General features: G+C 43.4%; 1 protein-coding gene across 1 annotated transcript in view; it reads left to right on the top strand.

Annotated features, from left to right (window-relative positions):
* LOC137430074 (uncharacterized) overlaps nucleotides 1-10272 on the top strand; it is a 36064-nt gene extending 25792 nt beyond the window's left edge. The window contains exons 6-7 of the mRNA XM_068120597.2: nucleotides 6962-7082; nucleotides 9772-10272. Coding sequence (XP_067976698.2) covers nucleotides 6962-7082; nucleotides 9772-9812 — 162 coding nt within the window. The 3' untranslated portion in view covers nucleotides 9813-10272. The remainder of the gene's footprint in view (nucleotides 1-6961; nucleotides 7083-9771) is intronic.
* Nucleotides 10273-17976: the final 7704 nt, after the last annotated feature.

The raw sequence follows: 17976 nt of genomic DNA, 5'->3' as shown, positions 1-17976 counted from the left end.
AGTTTAAGTTACACCGACATTAGGAACATACTGTACATAGATGAGGCTAGCTTTAACGTTAGCTAACATGGTGCTAGCTGGCTCAGCTGTTATTCTGCCTGTTTATGATTTCATGCAGAAACTGAAGTCAAGAGTGTGAGTAACATTATAGTTAGCATCTTACCTGGCTAGATTGGAGGATGAATACCAAGAACAACACACAGATGGAATGGAAGACTGAACTTTCAACTGAGGTATTCAATAACATCAACGTTACCAATTGATACGAGCGCGCGACATTACCAATTGATACGAGCGCGCGAGCGCGCATGTTACATGGATGGAAATGTAAAATGGCAGCTATAGCAGCACTAATTTGGATCTCTAGTCTGTCATTTCTGCACTGTGATTGGATAACATAAAAAAATATGTTTGGGAGTTAACAGCAGGAGTTGGTAGATTTTACGTGGGCTGGGTGAGAAACCTTTAAATAAGCAAGTGAAAATCTCTCGCAATACAAAGTCAATGGTGGGAAGAAAAGTTGAGTGGTACCAATGTTACTGCCAATGTCCCGCCCCTATGCAAGACTCAGGAGCATCTTGTTGACATTTAACCTTGAAAATACCTGGGTTTAGACCCCTTATGTACCATGTTAAGTTATCTGCAGTATTAACGTATCCTTATCATTTGTAAAACTGATTATTTTGTAATTACAGCATTAATATGCATACTAGTATACCATAGACACATGTAATCATGTTATGAATAGTTCTATCATGATCTATGCCCTTCAAAACATGGGTCTAGACACCTTCATTTTTCAATTATCTGCAATATTGGCTGAGATATGTCAAAAATCGTTTTTTTGATAATGGCAGCAGTAATTTGCATAAAAATGGTATGTGGGACATTTTTTCAGCTTGGGGCCATAGCTAGTCATTTTCTACACATTTTTTCCAATCTAGAAACACTGATTAGAAGTATATCTCCGGGGGGTGCAGGGGGACCTAGTCTTCCTACTAGACTTCCTACTTTATACAGGTCGCACAAGATCTGCCAGCAACCCTCTTATGGTTGAACTGCCAAAATCTATGCTCCTTACGCTACTCTTTCATTCCTCTTTTCTCCCGCCTCTGGAACAAACTCCCACACTCCCTTCAATCCCACTCCTCCCTCCAGGTCTTTAAAACAGCTGTTCACCACCATATCTTATCTTCCCCCATCCAAGACCTTGATCTTTTCTACCCCCACTAATTCACCCCAGATCCACCTTGTTTGAAATTCCAACTTCTTTCCTGGAAGTCCTGGCAGTGTCCATATGTTTTATACCTCTCCCACCCCCCCTTCCCATGCCCCCCCCCCAAAGCCCTCTCCCTCCCACAGATCTCTCGATGTCCCTGCTCTCAAATGTTGTGTTTGTGTCCTTCCCCCTCTCTCCCCATCTTGTCTACCGCTCCCCATGTTATATGTTTTATGTGTCGGTTTGTCTTTCTGTGTGATTAATGTTAGCTCTTTCATGAGCCTCGATCTTGTATACAAAAAGAAAAAAAATCCATCTGCAACTTTTAAAAATATGTTATATATCGCTTTTCACCTGATCTCTGAATGGTGAAGAATCACTTTAAAAATTAAATAATTCTCATATCCAAATCCATATTCAGATCATCACCAAAATCGAGTATTTGTCATTGTCACACAACCAATCTATCCACTAAGTTTCGTCCAAATCCGTCCACAACTTTTTGAGATATCCTGCTATATATCGTTTTCTGCCCTATCTCCCGATGGTAAAGAATCACTTTTAAAATTCTACTAGCCAGATCCGAATCTAAATAGTCACCAAAATCTAATAACTTCGTTCTTGTCACATACACTACGTCTCCGCCAAATTTCGTCCGAATCCGTCCACACTCCACAACTTTTTGAGATATTCTTTTTCAGAAACGAACAAACAAACAGACAGACGAGTGAAAACATAACCTCCATTCGGTGGCGAAGGCAAAAAAGTAGACACACAAAAACGGACTTGTCTTTGGCTGTTTTCTAAAGAATAAACAATTATAAAGAATAAAGTATTATAAAAAGTATAAAGTTATTTTTAAAAAGTTGTAAAGTATAAAAAGTATAAGTTATTATAAATTATTAGAGTATTATAAAGAACTAACCGAAACCCGTGGAACATCCACGGAAGGGAGGATGTGGTGTATGGATAGAGTGTACCATTATGGATGGCATAGGGGATTTGCATAGGGCATAGGGGAGTTAGGAAGAAAGATGAGAATGAAGAGTGCGTATGTGAACAACGATCGCCGACACCGGCACAAATGCATGCTCTGGATTGTCCACTCAGTGGACGGCTTGTTTTCGCCTTCGCCTGTCCAATCAGCGGACGGCTTGCTTCGCCTTCGCCCAGCAGACGCCAATACGATGGCGTCGTAAGATGGCGTCGTATCGGTAGTTAATCGGATGCTTTTGGGCCCCAACGTCGGCTAATTCAGATTTTTCGAGTATGGCTGTACGTGATAAACAAAGAGTGCGGTTCGTAGATTGTAAATCCATTCGTGCGGTGGGCATCGGGTCACTGGGTGCGGCGTAAAAGGGATAACAAAGTCGAGTCCTTACGCTATTATTATATAGACTAGCCGAAACCCATGGAACATCCACGGAAGGAAGGATGTGGTGTTTGGATAGAGTGTACCATTCTGGATGGCATAGGGGATTTGCTTGTCCGAGTAAGAGTTAGGAAGAAAGATGAGAATGAAGAGTGCGTATATGAACAACATATTTATTGCAATCTACTTAAATGACAACGCTACGATATACTTTTGAAAAATGAATGGATTCGTAATAGGAATCGGCATAGCACCACTCTGGCCACACTGGCGCAGTGGTATGTGTCAATGGAAAGGAACAGCAGTAGAACCATAGACTTTTAAAAAATGAACGGATTAGTAAATCGACTGGAATTAGCCCCATACTGGCGCATTGGTAAGCGTCAATGTCAAGGCAGAGCAGTTGGAATATAATACAATGAACGCAGTATCAGAGGTTGAAATTATTTTTAAACTTCTGGATAAACAATGTTTGGGGTAATAGTCAAGCCTCTGAAGACTCCTTGCGTACTCGTATTATCAACCTTGATATACACATCTTTGAACGACCGTGCTCTTGAACATGCCACATATAACTGGCCGTGGGAGAAGACAGGAGCAGGCAAATAGATACCCAGTTTACGGAATGTTTAGAAATTAATGTAAACCCACCTGATGAGGTGAGCGTACACCGCGATCGACGACATCGGCACAAATGCATGCTCAGGATTGTCCACTCAGTGGACGGCTTGCTGTCGCCTTCGACTGTCCAATCAGCGGACGGCTTGCTTCGCCTTCACCCAGCAGACGCCAATAAGATGGCGTCGTATCGGCAGTTAATCAGATGCTTTTGGGCCCCAACGTCGGCTAATTCAGATTTTTCGAGTATGGCTGTACGTGATAAACAAAGAGCGCGGTTCGTAGATCGTAAATCCATTCGTGCCGTGGGCATCGGGTCACTGGGTGCGGCGTAAAAGGGATAACAAAGTCGAGTCCTTACGCTATTATCTATCTATAATTCCAGCAATCTCTGTGTGTCTGTCTGTGTGTCTGTGTGTCTGTGACCGCTGTTTCTCGACAACCACGGGTCCGATATACTTGAAACTTGCCAGGTATATTGCTGGGGACCCGAGGATGTGCCTTTTCAAGGTTTGTAATTAATCGGACAAGTACCTACCGAGCTATGTCCAAAAAACGCTTCAACCAATCAGAGAGCAGCGAGCTATCACGTGTGCCGAACCGTTAATGCAATGCAAGCGTTAATGCGTTAATGCAAGGCTTTTCTTTTTTTCCCTCTTCTCTTTCTACTTTTCCTTGCGATTAAATTGCAAACAGCCAAAATACGTTGGCGCTAATTGAATAATTGGCCATTAACACTAAAATAATCGTAACTGCGATATGCCAACTTCCGGACAGTGCAGCCTTCCATGTTGTTGTTGTTTGCAGCAGCTGTTTGCAGCAAGGCAAGGCTTTTCTTTTTTTCCCTCTTCTCTTTCTACTTTTCCTTGCGATTAAATTGCAAAAAGCCAAAATACGTTGGCGATAATTGAATAAATGGGCATTAATAGATAGATAGATAGATATGCGATATGCGAACTTCCGGACAGTGTGCGCGTTACGAGCTGACCGCCATTACGGTACGTAATTCGATTTCTTATGCGCATTATTTCTCCCAATTCAGTCAGAGCGAAGGGCGGAAGCGAAGAGCGTTGTTATTTTTTGTTTACGGGCGTACGGGCGGGGTAGAGCGTACGGGTAGCGTTTTTTTTTTTTTTTGGCAAGGAACGGGCACCCACGTACGGGCAATGCCCTAGTCTATCTATAATTCCAGTAATCTCTGTGTGTATGTTTGTTTGTCTGTGACCGCTGTTTCTCGACAACCACGGGTCCGATATACTTTAAACTTGCCAGGTATATTGCTGGGGACCCGAGGATGTGCCTTTTCAAGGTTTCATATTAATCGGACAAGTAGTTACCGAGCTATGTCCAAAAAACGATTCAACCAATCAGAGAGCAGCGAGCTATCACGTGTGCCGAACGTGGCGAACAGACTCTGCCTCGGACGGCACATTTGAGAGCGTATTCATTTATTTCACGTTGGCAAACTATGTTGGCGTTAAACTATGTTTTCAAACTAATTAAAACTAATTTGCGATTCTTTCGCTTTCCTGCGCGTTTGTGCACGCTATGGCGATTTCTTTACCAAACTCCGCAAGCCGTTCGCTTTGGACCAAACCATTTCATGTAAATAGAGGGGGGGGGATTGTCACCGTACTCGCAAGCCGTTCGCTTTGGACCAAACCATTTCATGTAAATAGAGGGGGGGGGATATAATTTTAGATATAGATATAGTACGGGCATGCCCTAGTTATATAGATGACAGGAGAAGCTTTTGATGTAATTTGCTGAACAAACGGACAGATTTTCGATGGACAAAGTGAGATAAGGCACAGTGGGAATCGACTCTGGAGACTTGGAACCGTTACATGCGGCTAATAAGCTCTGTATACTTTAGGCTGTGATTCCTGTTTCAGATGGAGGAAACTGATTCTCACTGGGGAATCGATTATTTCGCCCAAGCCTATTAAGTACCTCAAGGTATGTTCTGTGGGTGATAGATGATCCAGCAAGGATCTTGTGAATGAGCTAGCTGAAGGTATGGGTGTTAACGTTTTTTTTTCAAAAACAGTAGGATGCACATTAGCACAAAGTGGTCTCAATGCATGTGTAGTTGCCCCCAAAACATTTATATTGTAATTATATTGCTTTACGATGCAGGAATACCTCATATAACACTGTGGATATGTTCCTGGAAACGGATCTCTGTGTGAAACATCTCTATAGGAGGTAATTATAACTGTTGCAATGGTGATGTGTTCACAGTATCACCATTTCTTACACATGAGTGACATATGAGGGCTTCATTGGGGTATCGGTAATAGCACTGATATCATTGATACTGCCTGCACACTTGAAAAGAAGTATTGAAGTATTTTATAATATAGAGTTAGTGTTTAGTGATGATGATTTAAAATCCTCCTGCAAGAGAGCGACAAGACAATGGGAGGGGCTACTCCAGGGAGGATAAGCCAGCTTGTGACTCATCCTTTGGGACTGCAGGCTTCATGTTGAAGAAGGAATCTAGTGTAGGCTGCCTTGACCGTTGTTTCTTCTCCCAAATAATTTCCTGGTAGCAAGCGATATCTGCCAGAACACCTCTCTTGACAGCGCTGATGCGTTCCCAGTCAAGATCGTTCTTAGACCAAATGTCGAGGATCTCGTTGATCTGGTTGATCTTGGCGGCGCCCTCTGGTAACATGGCTGTCGTCAATTGCCTTCTAGGTTGAGTTCCCTTGGTTTCGTCTTCCGTCTCCTCCACAGCACGTTGATTTCTTTTCTTTTTTTATTTTACCAGTGCTAAGTACATGTATAGTAATTACACCCAGGATGAAGAGCCCTATAACTAAACAGCGTTATAGGAGGTATTACTGTATACAGTTGTGTGCTCCTTCCATGTCCATCATGCGCTATTCCAAAGGGTTCCCTGCTGTCGTAGAATAAAAATCTCCGAGTGAGGAAGGAGAAATGTATCAAATTAAAAATTGAATTCAAAGAACGTGGCCCTCCTCCTGCTATGCTTATAGTCAATTTCATTTATTTCCTTCCTTTAAAAGTAGAAAGTACACCAATGGAACAAAGGCCTGTTTCAAATTCAAGATAAACCGTGGGGATTGGCGTGTTGATGTACTTTATGCGTGTTTATGCTTTACTGCAATGGAATTTTGAATAGGGTCACGTTGCCTTGGTTCACTCATACGCTCGTACAGGAGGGTGTGTGTGTGTGTGTGTGTGTGTGTGTGTGTGTGTGTGTGTGTGTGTGTGTGTGTGTGTGTGTGTGTGTGTGTGTGTGTGAGATAGAATTGTGAGGAACAGAATTGTGAGGAACAGAATTGTGAGGAACAGAAATGAAAAAAAACGAGGCGTGTGTGTTCATTAAGCATAACATATCATTATATTTGCTAACCTCTTCCACTCACCTTTCTCGTTTTTGTTTTTTTTCTCCTTCCCCTTCCTCACTATCTCCCCTCTTCTCCCACCCCTTTCTTCATCCCCTCCCCTCTCCTCCCACTCCCCTGCCCTCTCTCCCCTCACCCTACCCACTCACCTTCTTCCCTCTCCCTTCTTCTCCCCCTCTACCCTCACACCTCCTCATCCCTCTTCTCTTCCCCCCCCCCTCCTCTCTATGCCCCCTCCTCTTTCCCTCCTCCCCCCTTCTTCGTATTCCCTTCACAAAGCGACTCTGCATAGCCCGGCAACACCCGGATACTTTTGCGAGTTTAGTAATACAATGTGTAGTGAATTGTTCCCCTCCACCTCTTCTTTGGTTGTAGTTTTTCCACCCACTCAAGCTCGTGAACATTACAATTGACTCTCGTCCTGGAGAAGCTGCTGCTCACTTTGCATGCCGCGAAGATGCTATCCAAGCGATGGAGCGCCAACACCATTATATAGGTAAGAGATGGTTTTGAATTGTCGTGATGACTGCTTTATTATTTAAGCTAAAAAACCGCAGGGATTGAGAATATGACTATTGTTATGCATGTGCCATTTCTAATGGCTTTGTGGTCGTTTAGGAATGAAGGAAAAGTCATAACTTATGCGCTCTCAAGGGTCAATCGGCAAGATACTGTACTGGGTCAACTAGCTGTCAGATAAGAGCAAGAGTGATGCTTTGAAAAAGTTGATTCCATCAGTGATGAACTATATATTGTTGCAGTTATGGAAAAGACCCCAGGGAGTTTCATCCAACACATAAAATAACCCTGTGTTACGGATTCGTCACTTCCGTTGTTGTGGCTTTCATCCACTGTAAACATTTTTGATTCCATGTACTATTATTGTTGTCGTTTAAGGGAGATAGAGGTTACTATTTTCAAAAGGTAAAAAAGTCAATGTTTTAAATGAAACCGGAACCGAATGACGACGAAGAGGAGGAGGAGGAGGAGAAGGCGGAGCGAGTGAGTCGGAGAAGAAGCCTAGCTCCTTCGAGGTCTGGAGCAAACGTTGACGAACGGAGGTCACGAGCGAACTTCGGGTTTCCCGGGAAAGGGATTCTTGCGACAGAGTTGTTATCGCTGTGACAGATCAACCTGCGTGTTAGGTTTTGGCGGTTGATTCCGAGGAGAATCATCGTCGTGCCGTTACGCCTCGAACGGGCCGTCGACCATTTTGACTCGCGCGCTTTGCGCATCGCGCAAGGTTTTTCGCTTCGCTTCAACCATTTTCACCGCATCCAGATGTTTATCTGGTGTGTGTGTGTGTGTGTGTGTAACGTGGATTTTGAAGGTAAATCTGCGGTTCGCCGATTTGGAGCCGTGAAACGTCCATACCTGAGGGTCTGATTTCCCAGTCGCCTGGAGGGCGCCTTTGAATTTCCCAGTCGCCTTGAGGGCACCTTTGCGCAGCTTTGGCCACGTGACTGTCATCCGAACGGGATTCTGGTCTCGATTGGACATCGTTCTGACGATCGCTGGAGCGGATCGACTTGGGCTTGATGCCGAAATAGAGACATTGGGGAATGTTCTTCTTTTCGCTCACTTGGAGCACAGTGAGTTATATTGTACGAACCTGATGGTACCATCATAGGAAATATATGTTGGTTGTACAATTGATTACTATTGTTGTTGTACAGTTATTCTTGTGTGATCTTAATACAATATTTGTTTGTTGGTAACAATTGGTGTGGCTTCACCATTGATCTTTGACATACAGAATAACACATTTTTCTGCCGTGACTCCTCTCGGGGCTCGGAGGTACACCGTGACTGGGGGTTGGGGAGGAGCACGTAACACCTGGAGTTTAGATATTTCCATAGTGATTGTTTAAGTAGGTTATCCATCCTCATATCAGGGGAAAGGGGAATGTGTTGCGATTGTAGAGAGAACTTCCCCATTGTGCCATTCCCAAACCAACCTTCCATACTTCAACCAAATAATCACTTCACCAGCGCTGCAATAACCGACATTCCGGCATCGAGGAGGCGAATAGGCCCCGCTCCTGCACACTTCAGTGACTTATCTGGCAGCTGTATTGACGTGAGGCACCTCAGAGTCTGGTTCTGTTAAGGATCCAGAGAGAGGACGTGTCATTTTTTTGTGGTGTCTGTGGATGGTTCAGCCGTTCCTGCATTCCGTGTCGTGAGGCCTTTCGCAAGGCAGAATGCTGAGGGCGCGAGGCAGGCGCTGAGAACGTTCATGAAGCAAACGAGGAGGACCACCAAGCGGATGCTGAGAGCGTCAATAGGTACGAGAGCTCCAAGCAAGTGTGGAGGAGCACCAAGCTCCGTCATGGCATACATACTACTTACTTACTTATCCTCTTCGTCCAAATAGGACATAAGGCTGCATTTTAACAAAGTCAGGGCAAGGTGATTGCTTGCAGGTCAGTCATGCAAGAAATCATCAAAGTTTGTAGTTCAAATGCAAAATAATTTTGAAAACGACTAGAGTGCTCAAACCTTGGAGGTTAAACCACAGCTATACCCCAAAACCCTCCCCTCCCCCCTATTTGTTGTCAACTTGATGTGGTTGGGGGTGAAGGGGGCTTGCATGCCTTGGGGATCCAGAGAGCTATGCCGGCAGGGGCTCTGGCCCCTGGCAGATTTAACCAAGCCGGTTAGGTTTCAGGTGAAGGGCCAGACTAAGGACAGCAACTGGTCCTCCAGGTTGGAGCTTGGGCATGGTGCTACCTTCCCCACCCTGCAAAACACTATTAGTTACAGAAATGGCGTACATAAGAACAGGATAACTTCATTCGAAGTGGTCCCCGGTTACTGAATATGTTCTATCCTCCACTGACCACGCTAACTTAATATTCTAGCTAATACGTACCCCTTATACCGTAATAGTATTGACATAAATAATAAATAGTATTGACCGATGAACACTGTAAACACACGAACACTACGAGAATGATACTATCCTTTTTATCGTTTTATTTTATTTTGTGATGCACTAGGTAGGATAAGTATCATATTTACGACGAAGTGTTTGTCTAGGCTCTAGGCGTCTAGGGTATGATTGCATTATGATTTGGTTTAATTTGTTGGTAACCTAAACTAATTCAAGTATCTAACATTACACGTGACTGGAATTTCACTTTTTTCCCCACTCCCCTTATCCCTGTGTTTTTACTTTTCAGGGCATCGTTACATTGAGTTATTCCTGAACTCGACCAAATAATGCAAAAATTCTGGCAGGTAGGGTTCATAGAGGAAACCCAGGGGAGCTAATAATGCACTTGAGAGATGTGTGCCATGTAAACGTATTTTTGTAAATTAATTTTGAGAACTAGCAACAGGAAAAGTACTGTATGTATAAAATGCAAAATAGACATTCTGGAATTGCTCACAACAGTTTATTGATTGTATTTACCCTTTGGCATCAAAATTCGCACCTGTCGTGAACGAGATTGCCGCAATTGGCAAGAACTTCACCATCCCAAGTTGTTCGATTAATGCTTGTCCTTTTACACCTCATTCTGTTCAAATGCAGGTTCAACTAAATACAGTTCTACAAACTGTATTTTATCTCGTTCTACCCACACTTTTTCTTTATCTTGCATTGTCCTGTAACCTCAATCCACACTGATGTTCTCTTTCTTGTTTAATCATCATCAATAAATTGATGTTAGTTATTCATGCCCAAGTCTCAGTGAGAGTTTGTATATTTTCCTGTGCTTGCAATGATGGCTTCGTTAATCATATTGAATGTCTCATTGCTTTGGGTATGGGGTAAAGTATGGGGTAAAGGCTTTTCCCACTTTTCCTGGTATGGGGTAAAGTTGATTTCCCCCACATTGTTTAAATTACTAGATATTCGATCATTTCCTTGTCATTTGATAGTGCGACGTGCCACGTGAAGGCCTTGGTTCTCAAAAGTATTTCCCATATCATCCTTCTGTATGGAGTGTACCTTATCGTACTACCTTATAGTTTACTTATAGTCTGTATGGAGTATAGTACTACCTTACTCCATGATAACGTTTCATTGGACTGAGTTAAAGCAGCACAAACTAAAAATAAAAAACTTTTTTGGCGTCTGGGAATCTTTTGTGCAAGGTCACAAAAAGTCAAAAGCAAATTACCGTTACAAATGTAGTATAAAAGCTGCGCATTATTTTGATAGATTTGGTCAATTGAATCGAGAATGCCAGAGCGGAAGTTATTCAAGATTTAAACTATTCTTTATAGTTTATTTATAGTCTTTATAGTTACAAGATTTATTATTCAAGAGACGTTTAGTTTTCTTCAACATACACTGTTTTATTTGCAGACACACCGTTTTCATTTCGGACATTTTCGTCCAAAACAATTTTATTTTTGAAGACGTACGTTTTAGTTAAAAATGGCTACGCATTGCATCAAAAGGCGCAACTAGTTTTAAAACAAAATAAACTTGTTCAAGACCCATGGTCCTGGTGACCAATCAATATGCACTTGCTTTCACAAGGTGGTGATGTCATTGCCGAATGGAAAGTTATCTAGTTCCGTCAAGTCATGTTCGACTTCTGGTGACATTCATGATCACATTTCTCCAAACATCCCCATCCTGCACTGCTTCCTGAAGTTCTAGCCGAGAGAATTTGATTGAAGCCTTTACCCCATACTTCCAGTGCATTCAAGGTTTGCCTCTTCCTCTTCTTCCTTCAACTATACCCAGCGTGGTTGACTTCTCCAGACCCTCGTTTACTGCATGTGTGATGTGGCTAAAGAGAGGAGACTTGTTATTTTAATTATTTTAGTTCATGATACCATGCAGCAAATACCATATAGACTTGATTATGGCAGAAGTCTTCTTTAATCCCTGCCCTATTTTGGTGCAGAAGCAGATCCTCAAGCTAACATTTTTGATCTGAACATGCATGGCCGAATACTACTAGGATAGGGCTGATGACCCCACAAGCATCGTCAGTATATTCAGTGCCTATTCCTACAATCTCATCAGTAAATCACATAGAGGACTATAAAATGGCCACTGCAGAATAAATTAATTGCCCAATTGTTTGTAAGATTTAGTTAATTTCCTTGTCCACTAGTGGGAGTATATGCTAACCGCAGCTCTTGAGTCATTGACGTAGTTGGTGTAGAAAGAATGGTATGTTGAGTGATTCAAAACAGAGATTTATTTAATGCTTGTGAACAGAATATGGGATGATATGATTGCTAACTTTCAATACATAACCAGAAACAGTTGCATAATTGGTGTGTTCACACACACACCCATCAAGACCCAACTTCTGCTCCTTGGCATGATTACCCCGTGCACGCGAAGTGAAAAGCGGGTTTAAACAATTGGTTCGCTTCTTTCTGTCTGTCCTTCTGTCAACAAACATCAAACAAACATGTCATTGATTAAGAATCCTCTAGTTTATGATCGAGGAACAACTTAATTGAAATTGAGTGTTATATTTTGAACACGAACCGGAACATAAATCGGAAAACAAACCTGTAGTTTAGCAGCACTTTGGCTCTGAATTTGTCCCGATCGATCGTGCATGGGCGGAGAGGAGTTAAATATTTTTTTACTCTGTCTGTCTGGTAGTCAAACAAAATTGGAAATCATTCCAAACAGGAAACTTGCTGTTTTTAAGGACGTCATAAAGGACACAAACAACAGGAAAGAAGAACTTATGTAACTTGTTAAATAAGGTCAGTGTAAAAGATACAGCAACAACAGCGGCAAACTTACGGTATTTTTTTTTCTACGCCCTTTAAAATCTTTTTTTGATTTCAATTGAATTATATATTTGAACACTGTAGAACACAGTCTTTTTAGGACTTTTAAAAGACTTCTGTTTAGACAATATTACGCCATCACAACCAATCAAATTTGTCGCTCAGAGACTCCACCCACATCCTTGTTTCTAAAGATAGCGAGGCCAGGTAATGTGTTCTGTGAACTCTTTCGTTTTATTTGTTTTAACTCTTCTTTGAATTCTGAACATGCATCTTCTAAAATCTCCCACCAAAAGATAAGCATCCTGCTTAGCTGTCAACCTGGGAGAACTGAAATGAGTAAGTGTGGGTACACCTTGGAGTAATCTCGTGGTTATGCATGCAAAAGAAGGCGTTTAATGCCATTGCACTCCCGGTGCACACATTCCTTTCCTTTTTTGCTTCCTCAACCTTCTAAACCTCCTTCCTCTTTTATGCTAGCCAACAGACTTACATGATGATTTGATTTGCTCATTGCAGTCTTCTGCTTATCATAATGACTAATTGATTACAGTCAAGCTAACCCTGGTGTTGGGCTAGCGGCTAGGGTGCCGGCTTAGGATCCTAGGATCCTGGGTTCGAATCCCGGTCGATCGCTGAATTAACGCCAGGGGGGTTGACTCAGCCTGTCATCCTTCCGAGGTCGGCTAATTGAGTACCAGTTCACTGGTAATTCCCTGTTTGTCGTTAAAGGCGGCAAAAAGGGTTGGCGTCAGGAAGGGCATCCGGCCGTAAAACATTGCTTCAAAAAGGGGACCAAAAAACAACAACAACCATGGTTCCCGAAAAAGGCCAACCCCCGCTTTGCGGGGAAAAATGGCCTCTAAAGGTGGTTATAGTCAAGTGTAGATCAGTTCTCATGCAGGGTTTTGTGTATGTAGGGAGGACCGATTGTTTGTGGGGAATTTTTTGGAAGAGGATTGGGAAGTATGGATAGAGTGAATATGGGATCCTAGGATTGGGAAGTACGGAATGAATGATCGTTTTTAAGGCCATTTTTCCCCGCTAGAGCAGGGGTTAGCCTTGCGGGCCCCATGACAATCATGGTTCCCTGTTTGAGGCAATGTTTTTTTATGGCCGGATGCCCTTTCTGACGCCAACCCTTAGTCGCCTCTTACGATGCGCAGGGATACGGTGTACCTATTCTAAATCGGGGGTACACACTGGGATCATTCATCCCAGCAAGCTGGTACTCAATTTGCCGACCTCGGAAGGATGACAGCTTGACAGGCTGAGTCAACCCCCCTAGCGTTAATTCAGTGATCGACCGGGATTCGAACTCAGGATCTGAGGATCCCAAGCCTGCGCCATAACCGCTAAGCCAACACCAGCTAAGCCAGGAAGTACGGATAGAGGAAAAGACATTGGAAGGAATATGGGTATCTGAAGTGAGGCATCAAGTGAATGTTTGGTTTATACCAATACCTGCTGTCTTGTTTCTTGCACATGAGGCATTACGCTGCTCTGGGTTTTCCAATAATTGCTTTGCTAATGCTTGGCTTTGTGCTTTGTGACTGGATAAATGAAAGTACAATAAATTACTATAAACTAAACTCAGGCACCTTTAATTACAAGGTTGCAACATTATTTTCTCTCCTGACATTAATCGTCTAATCATGCACACCAAGGCTGTCCATAACAATGACTCGTTTTTTTAAAATTTGCTTGGACTTGGCACTGCAATTCTTGGCACACACAGGATAAGATAAATGTGACCCGTCTCGCTTTGTTCCATACAGGACAGCGGGTCGAATGGTCAGAAGCACAACACGCTCCAAAATGCAGTAGCCTGGATTGGTACTCCCAGAAAATGAAACTGGATGACTCGATGACGACGACGATGACGACTCGTTTTAAATGAAACAACAATGACAGCACTATGGTCACAACCTGCGACTAAATATGGTAACGGGCGGATTGGGAAACACGCGTTTAAAGCACAATTTAAAAAAATAACTCGACACCTCTTATCCATGTCACCCTCCCCACGGTTATATCAGAAAGAGCTGATTTGTCACACGGTCATGGATTCCTTAACCCCAATATGAGGCCGTTCAAAAATTACATAGCGCTATTTGTTTTTTAGTAAAGTGCATAACATAACGTAACGCTTGATTACGTAACATAATTCTTGATTACCGTCGTTCCTACTGGCTTAATTAAACCTTACTATTATTCGACATATTATTAGATATTTTGGGATACGCTGCACTTTCATCGTGAATAACACTCGACCCAAACAAACCCAGGCAGTGTATAAATCAGCAGAGGCCTACAGGCCTGATGTGCTAAGCCAACCAGAAAAGCAAGATGGTGGCCATATCATTTTGTCTCAGGTGCTATGGTGGGTGTGGTCCAGCAGCTCTCTGACCACTGGGTGCACTTTTATTCGCCCCCCAACAACAAGAACAGCAACGTGAAGCTCTTGTAGACTCACGACATGTTATAGGTAAAAATAAGGTGTCGCTTGAACCGGTCGGAGAGCAGAAGGTTCACCTTTATGGCCTGAATAGGAAGAGCGTATGTGGCTGAAGACAGGAAAAATGTTTCAAAATGTGGAAGAAAGCAAAGAATAAACAAGTGGAGGGAGCAACCGGACCAGCGCAACACCAGAAAGCCCGTTGCAGGTTGGGAGACCGCCAACCTTTGGGAGAATAACGCCAGTCTCTAATGACAAATGTCTGTTTTGACATGGATCAAAGATACTTGTTGGTTTGAACTATCCCTCATTAAAATGTCATATTGCAAGCAACGCAATTGCCTTGGAAGTTAAAAATAAATGAGAGTGTCGGATTCGTCATGTTCAAGTATGAAGAAGTTTATAAGGGCAGTAATGAGAACAGATGATGGAGAATCCTGGTTCCTGGAACAAATGATAGAGAATAAAACTTTGGAAGTTTTATTTCTGAAGCTTGAAATTTCTGAAGCTGTTGTGATGTATTGTCATTTGTATTGGAATTTTATTTTGCGGAATAATCGAGTACACAAATGGAAATTCTTGCAACAATATATTGCATATGTTATATAGATTTATTCAAATTTCTAATGCTATTTTCTAATGTCGTTGCTTATCTAATGCTAGCAGATTGCTCCCCAGCTTAACAGGGATGTCTCCTCATTGATGCAATTCCCAGTCTGAGAAACATCACATTGACGGTTTATAGTCGTGTCAGGAATTACACCCAGATGAGACGGCTCAATGGCGACTATGCTATAAATCTATCACTCGATGGTGAAGAATCACTTAATAATTATAGTATCCAGATCCTCACCAAAATCTAAGCATTTCCTCGTTGCCACACACCCAACAGACATGTCCACCAAGTTTCATTCGAATCCGTCCATAAATTTTAGAGATACGGGTGCTGGCTTGAGATGATGGTGCATCACCTGAATTCCCAGAGGGAAGAGTGGAACAGCACAGCCTCAAAAAAGCAATTCCACAGATGGAAGAAGCAAGGAATGAACCAGTTGGTGTGTCGTTAGCCTGGATTTGGAACTTCAAGCAGGTGTGCAGTTTCCTGGAAGAACAGTAGAACCTGCATGTCCTGGAGGAGCTGTGAAGGCTGAGAGAGCGGAGGGAGTGCTTGACAGGAGAGGTGATTAAAACAGAAAAGAGGGACACCCCCACCGACATGCCTGCGAAATGAGAGCAACGCACTTTGTACTTTGGGCCATGATGACTTTGTTTCATTTTCCATTAAATTTATGCATTAAACCATTAATGCCCATTTGTTTATTCTGTATACAAATAGCACACCATCTGAATGTTAACGAGGTATTTTGTGCGCGTTCTGTGTACAATTCAGTGACTCGGTTCTGCTAGCCATGCACATTTAAGCAGCCATTGCCAGCGCTAAATATGTAACTACATAATCTGTGATCACAAAGTGGTCGCCAAGGGACTGGGGGACGCTTACCTTTGGCGATCATCCACGAGTTACCCTTGGCCCGTGGTCCAATGATGGTATTTTTTTTTAGACCACCATATGACCAACATTTAATGAGCAGCAAAAGTACCTGGTGTTGCCGGGCAACGCAGGGTCGCTTTGTGTCGGGAATATGAGGGGGAGAGGAGGGAGGCAAGGGGAGAAGGGTGGAGGACGGGTAAGGAGGTGGATGGGAGGGGAAAAGGGATGAGGAGGGAGGAGGGAGGGGGAGCAGACGGGAAGGGGAGAGCAAGAGTGGAGTGGGAGGGAATATGAGGAGGAGAGGAGGGAGGTGGAGGGAGTGAGAAGGGTGGAGGACGGGTAAGGAGGTGGATGGGAGGGGAAAAGGGAAGGGGAGCAGACGGGAAGGGGAGAGCGGAGTGGGAGGGAAGATGAGGAGGAGAGGAGGGAGGCAAGGGGAGAAGGGGGGAGTGAGAATGGGAGAAGGGTGGAGGACGGGTAAGGAGGTGGATGGGAAGGGAAGAGGAGGGAGGGGGAGCAGACGGGAAGGGGAGAGCAAGAACGGAGTGGGAGGGAAGATGAGGTGGGGTGGAGGATAGTGGAGGGGGAGAGAGAAGAAGGGGATAACGGGGAAGGAAGGTTTAAAATGGTTTAAAAACATGCTCGTAATTGCTTTTTCAGTATTTGATATTTTGGCCCCAGACCCCTTACACCTTCTTGCCATTTGGTGATCATAACTATTCCAAGTTTGGTGAATTTCTCCACAAACATTGAGGAGGGGGTAGCATGACGGACAGACATACAGAGCTAATTACTATATCTCCTGTTTATTTTTTCAAAAAGCATTGGGAAGATTAATAAATACGAGTACATGAGTAATTTGTCCAGTATTGTTGTTGTTACCTCCACCACCGAGGGTGAGGTGCGCCGGGATTTGGTTTTCCTCAGCCCTGTCTGTCTGTCTGTTTGTTTGTGGACAGCTATAGGATACCTTGAAAAGTTGTGGACGAATTATGATGAAATCTGAATTTACAGGTTTGGTTTGTGACGAGGAATCCATATCAGGCCTATCAGTGGATATCAGAACGTAAACTGGTCAGCCTGGTGGAGGTGTGCTCTCTACTGGGCGCTATTCTCGTTATTATTTTGAAGATGGTGTGTGTGTGTGTGTGTGTAAGTGTGTCTGCTATGTATTTCGTTCACAAATTTCTCCCTCATCGCTAATCCTCCTCAGGAATAGTGTCATACAGTGGACTGTATTCTTTTTCGCAAATAATTCTTCGGCCGTAATTCATAACGTTGTGTATATTGTAATCGAGGATGTACTCTGGTGCAGGTGTACTCCATTCAGCACGTGCTCCGGCCTGCGAAGGGCACTTTCACCTGGAAAGTTGGAGTGCCCGTATGTGAGTGCAATTGGCCTCTCAGCCCATCTGTCGCTGCACAGCACGAGATGGCCGGTTTTTTGTCCCCCGTCGCACCGCGGAGCGAACGGGGGACTATGGTTTTCCCCTCCGTCCGTGCGTACGTGCGTACAAGCGTGCGTAAGCGAAGGACCGAATTCTAATTTGGGGGGTGGGTGCAACCCACGTCAAAATCCAAGATGGCCGCCACCATATATAAGTCTGAACCTTGTGAGCGAAATATCTTGGAAAAATATACGAACTACTAACTTCTAATCTGGTGTGTGGGTGTATCTACGCATAAGGAAGAACGCTATTGAAAATTGGGTCGCCACGT

Source organism: Myxine glutinosa, chromosome 6 (assembly GCF_964187855.1).
Source record: "Myxine glutinosa chromosome 6, kmMyxGlut1.1, whole genome shotgun sequence".
In the NCBI taxonomy this organism is placed as follows: domain Eukaryota; kingdom Metazoa; phylum Chordata; class Myxini; order Myxiniformes; family Myxinidae; genus Myxine; species Myxine glutinosa.
Note: the sequence above shows the minus strand (reverse complement) of the source record. Positions and strands in the feature narration are given on the sequence as shown.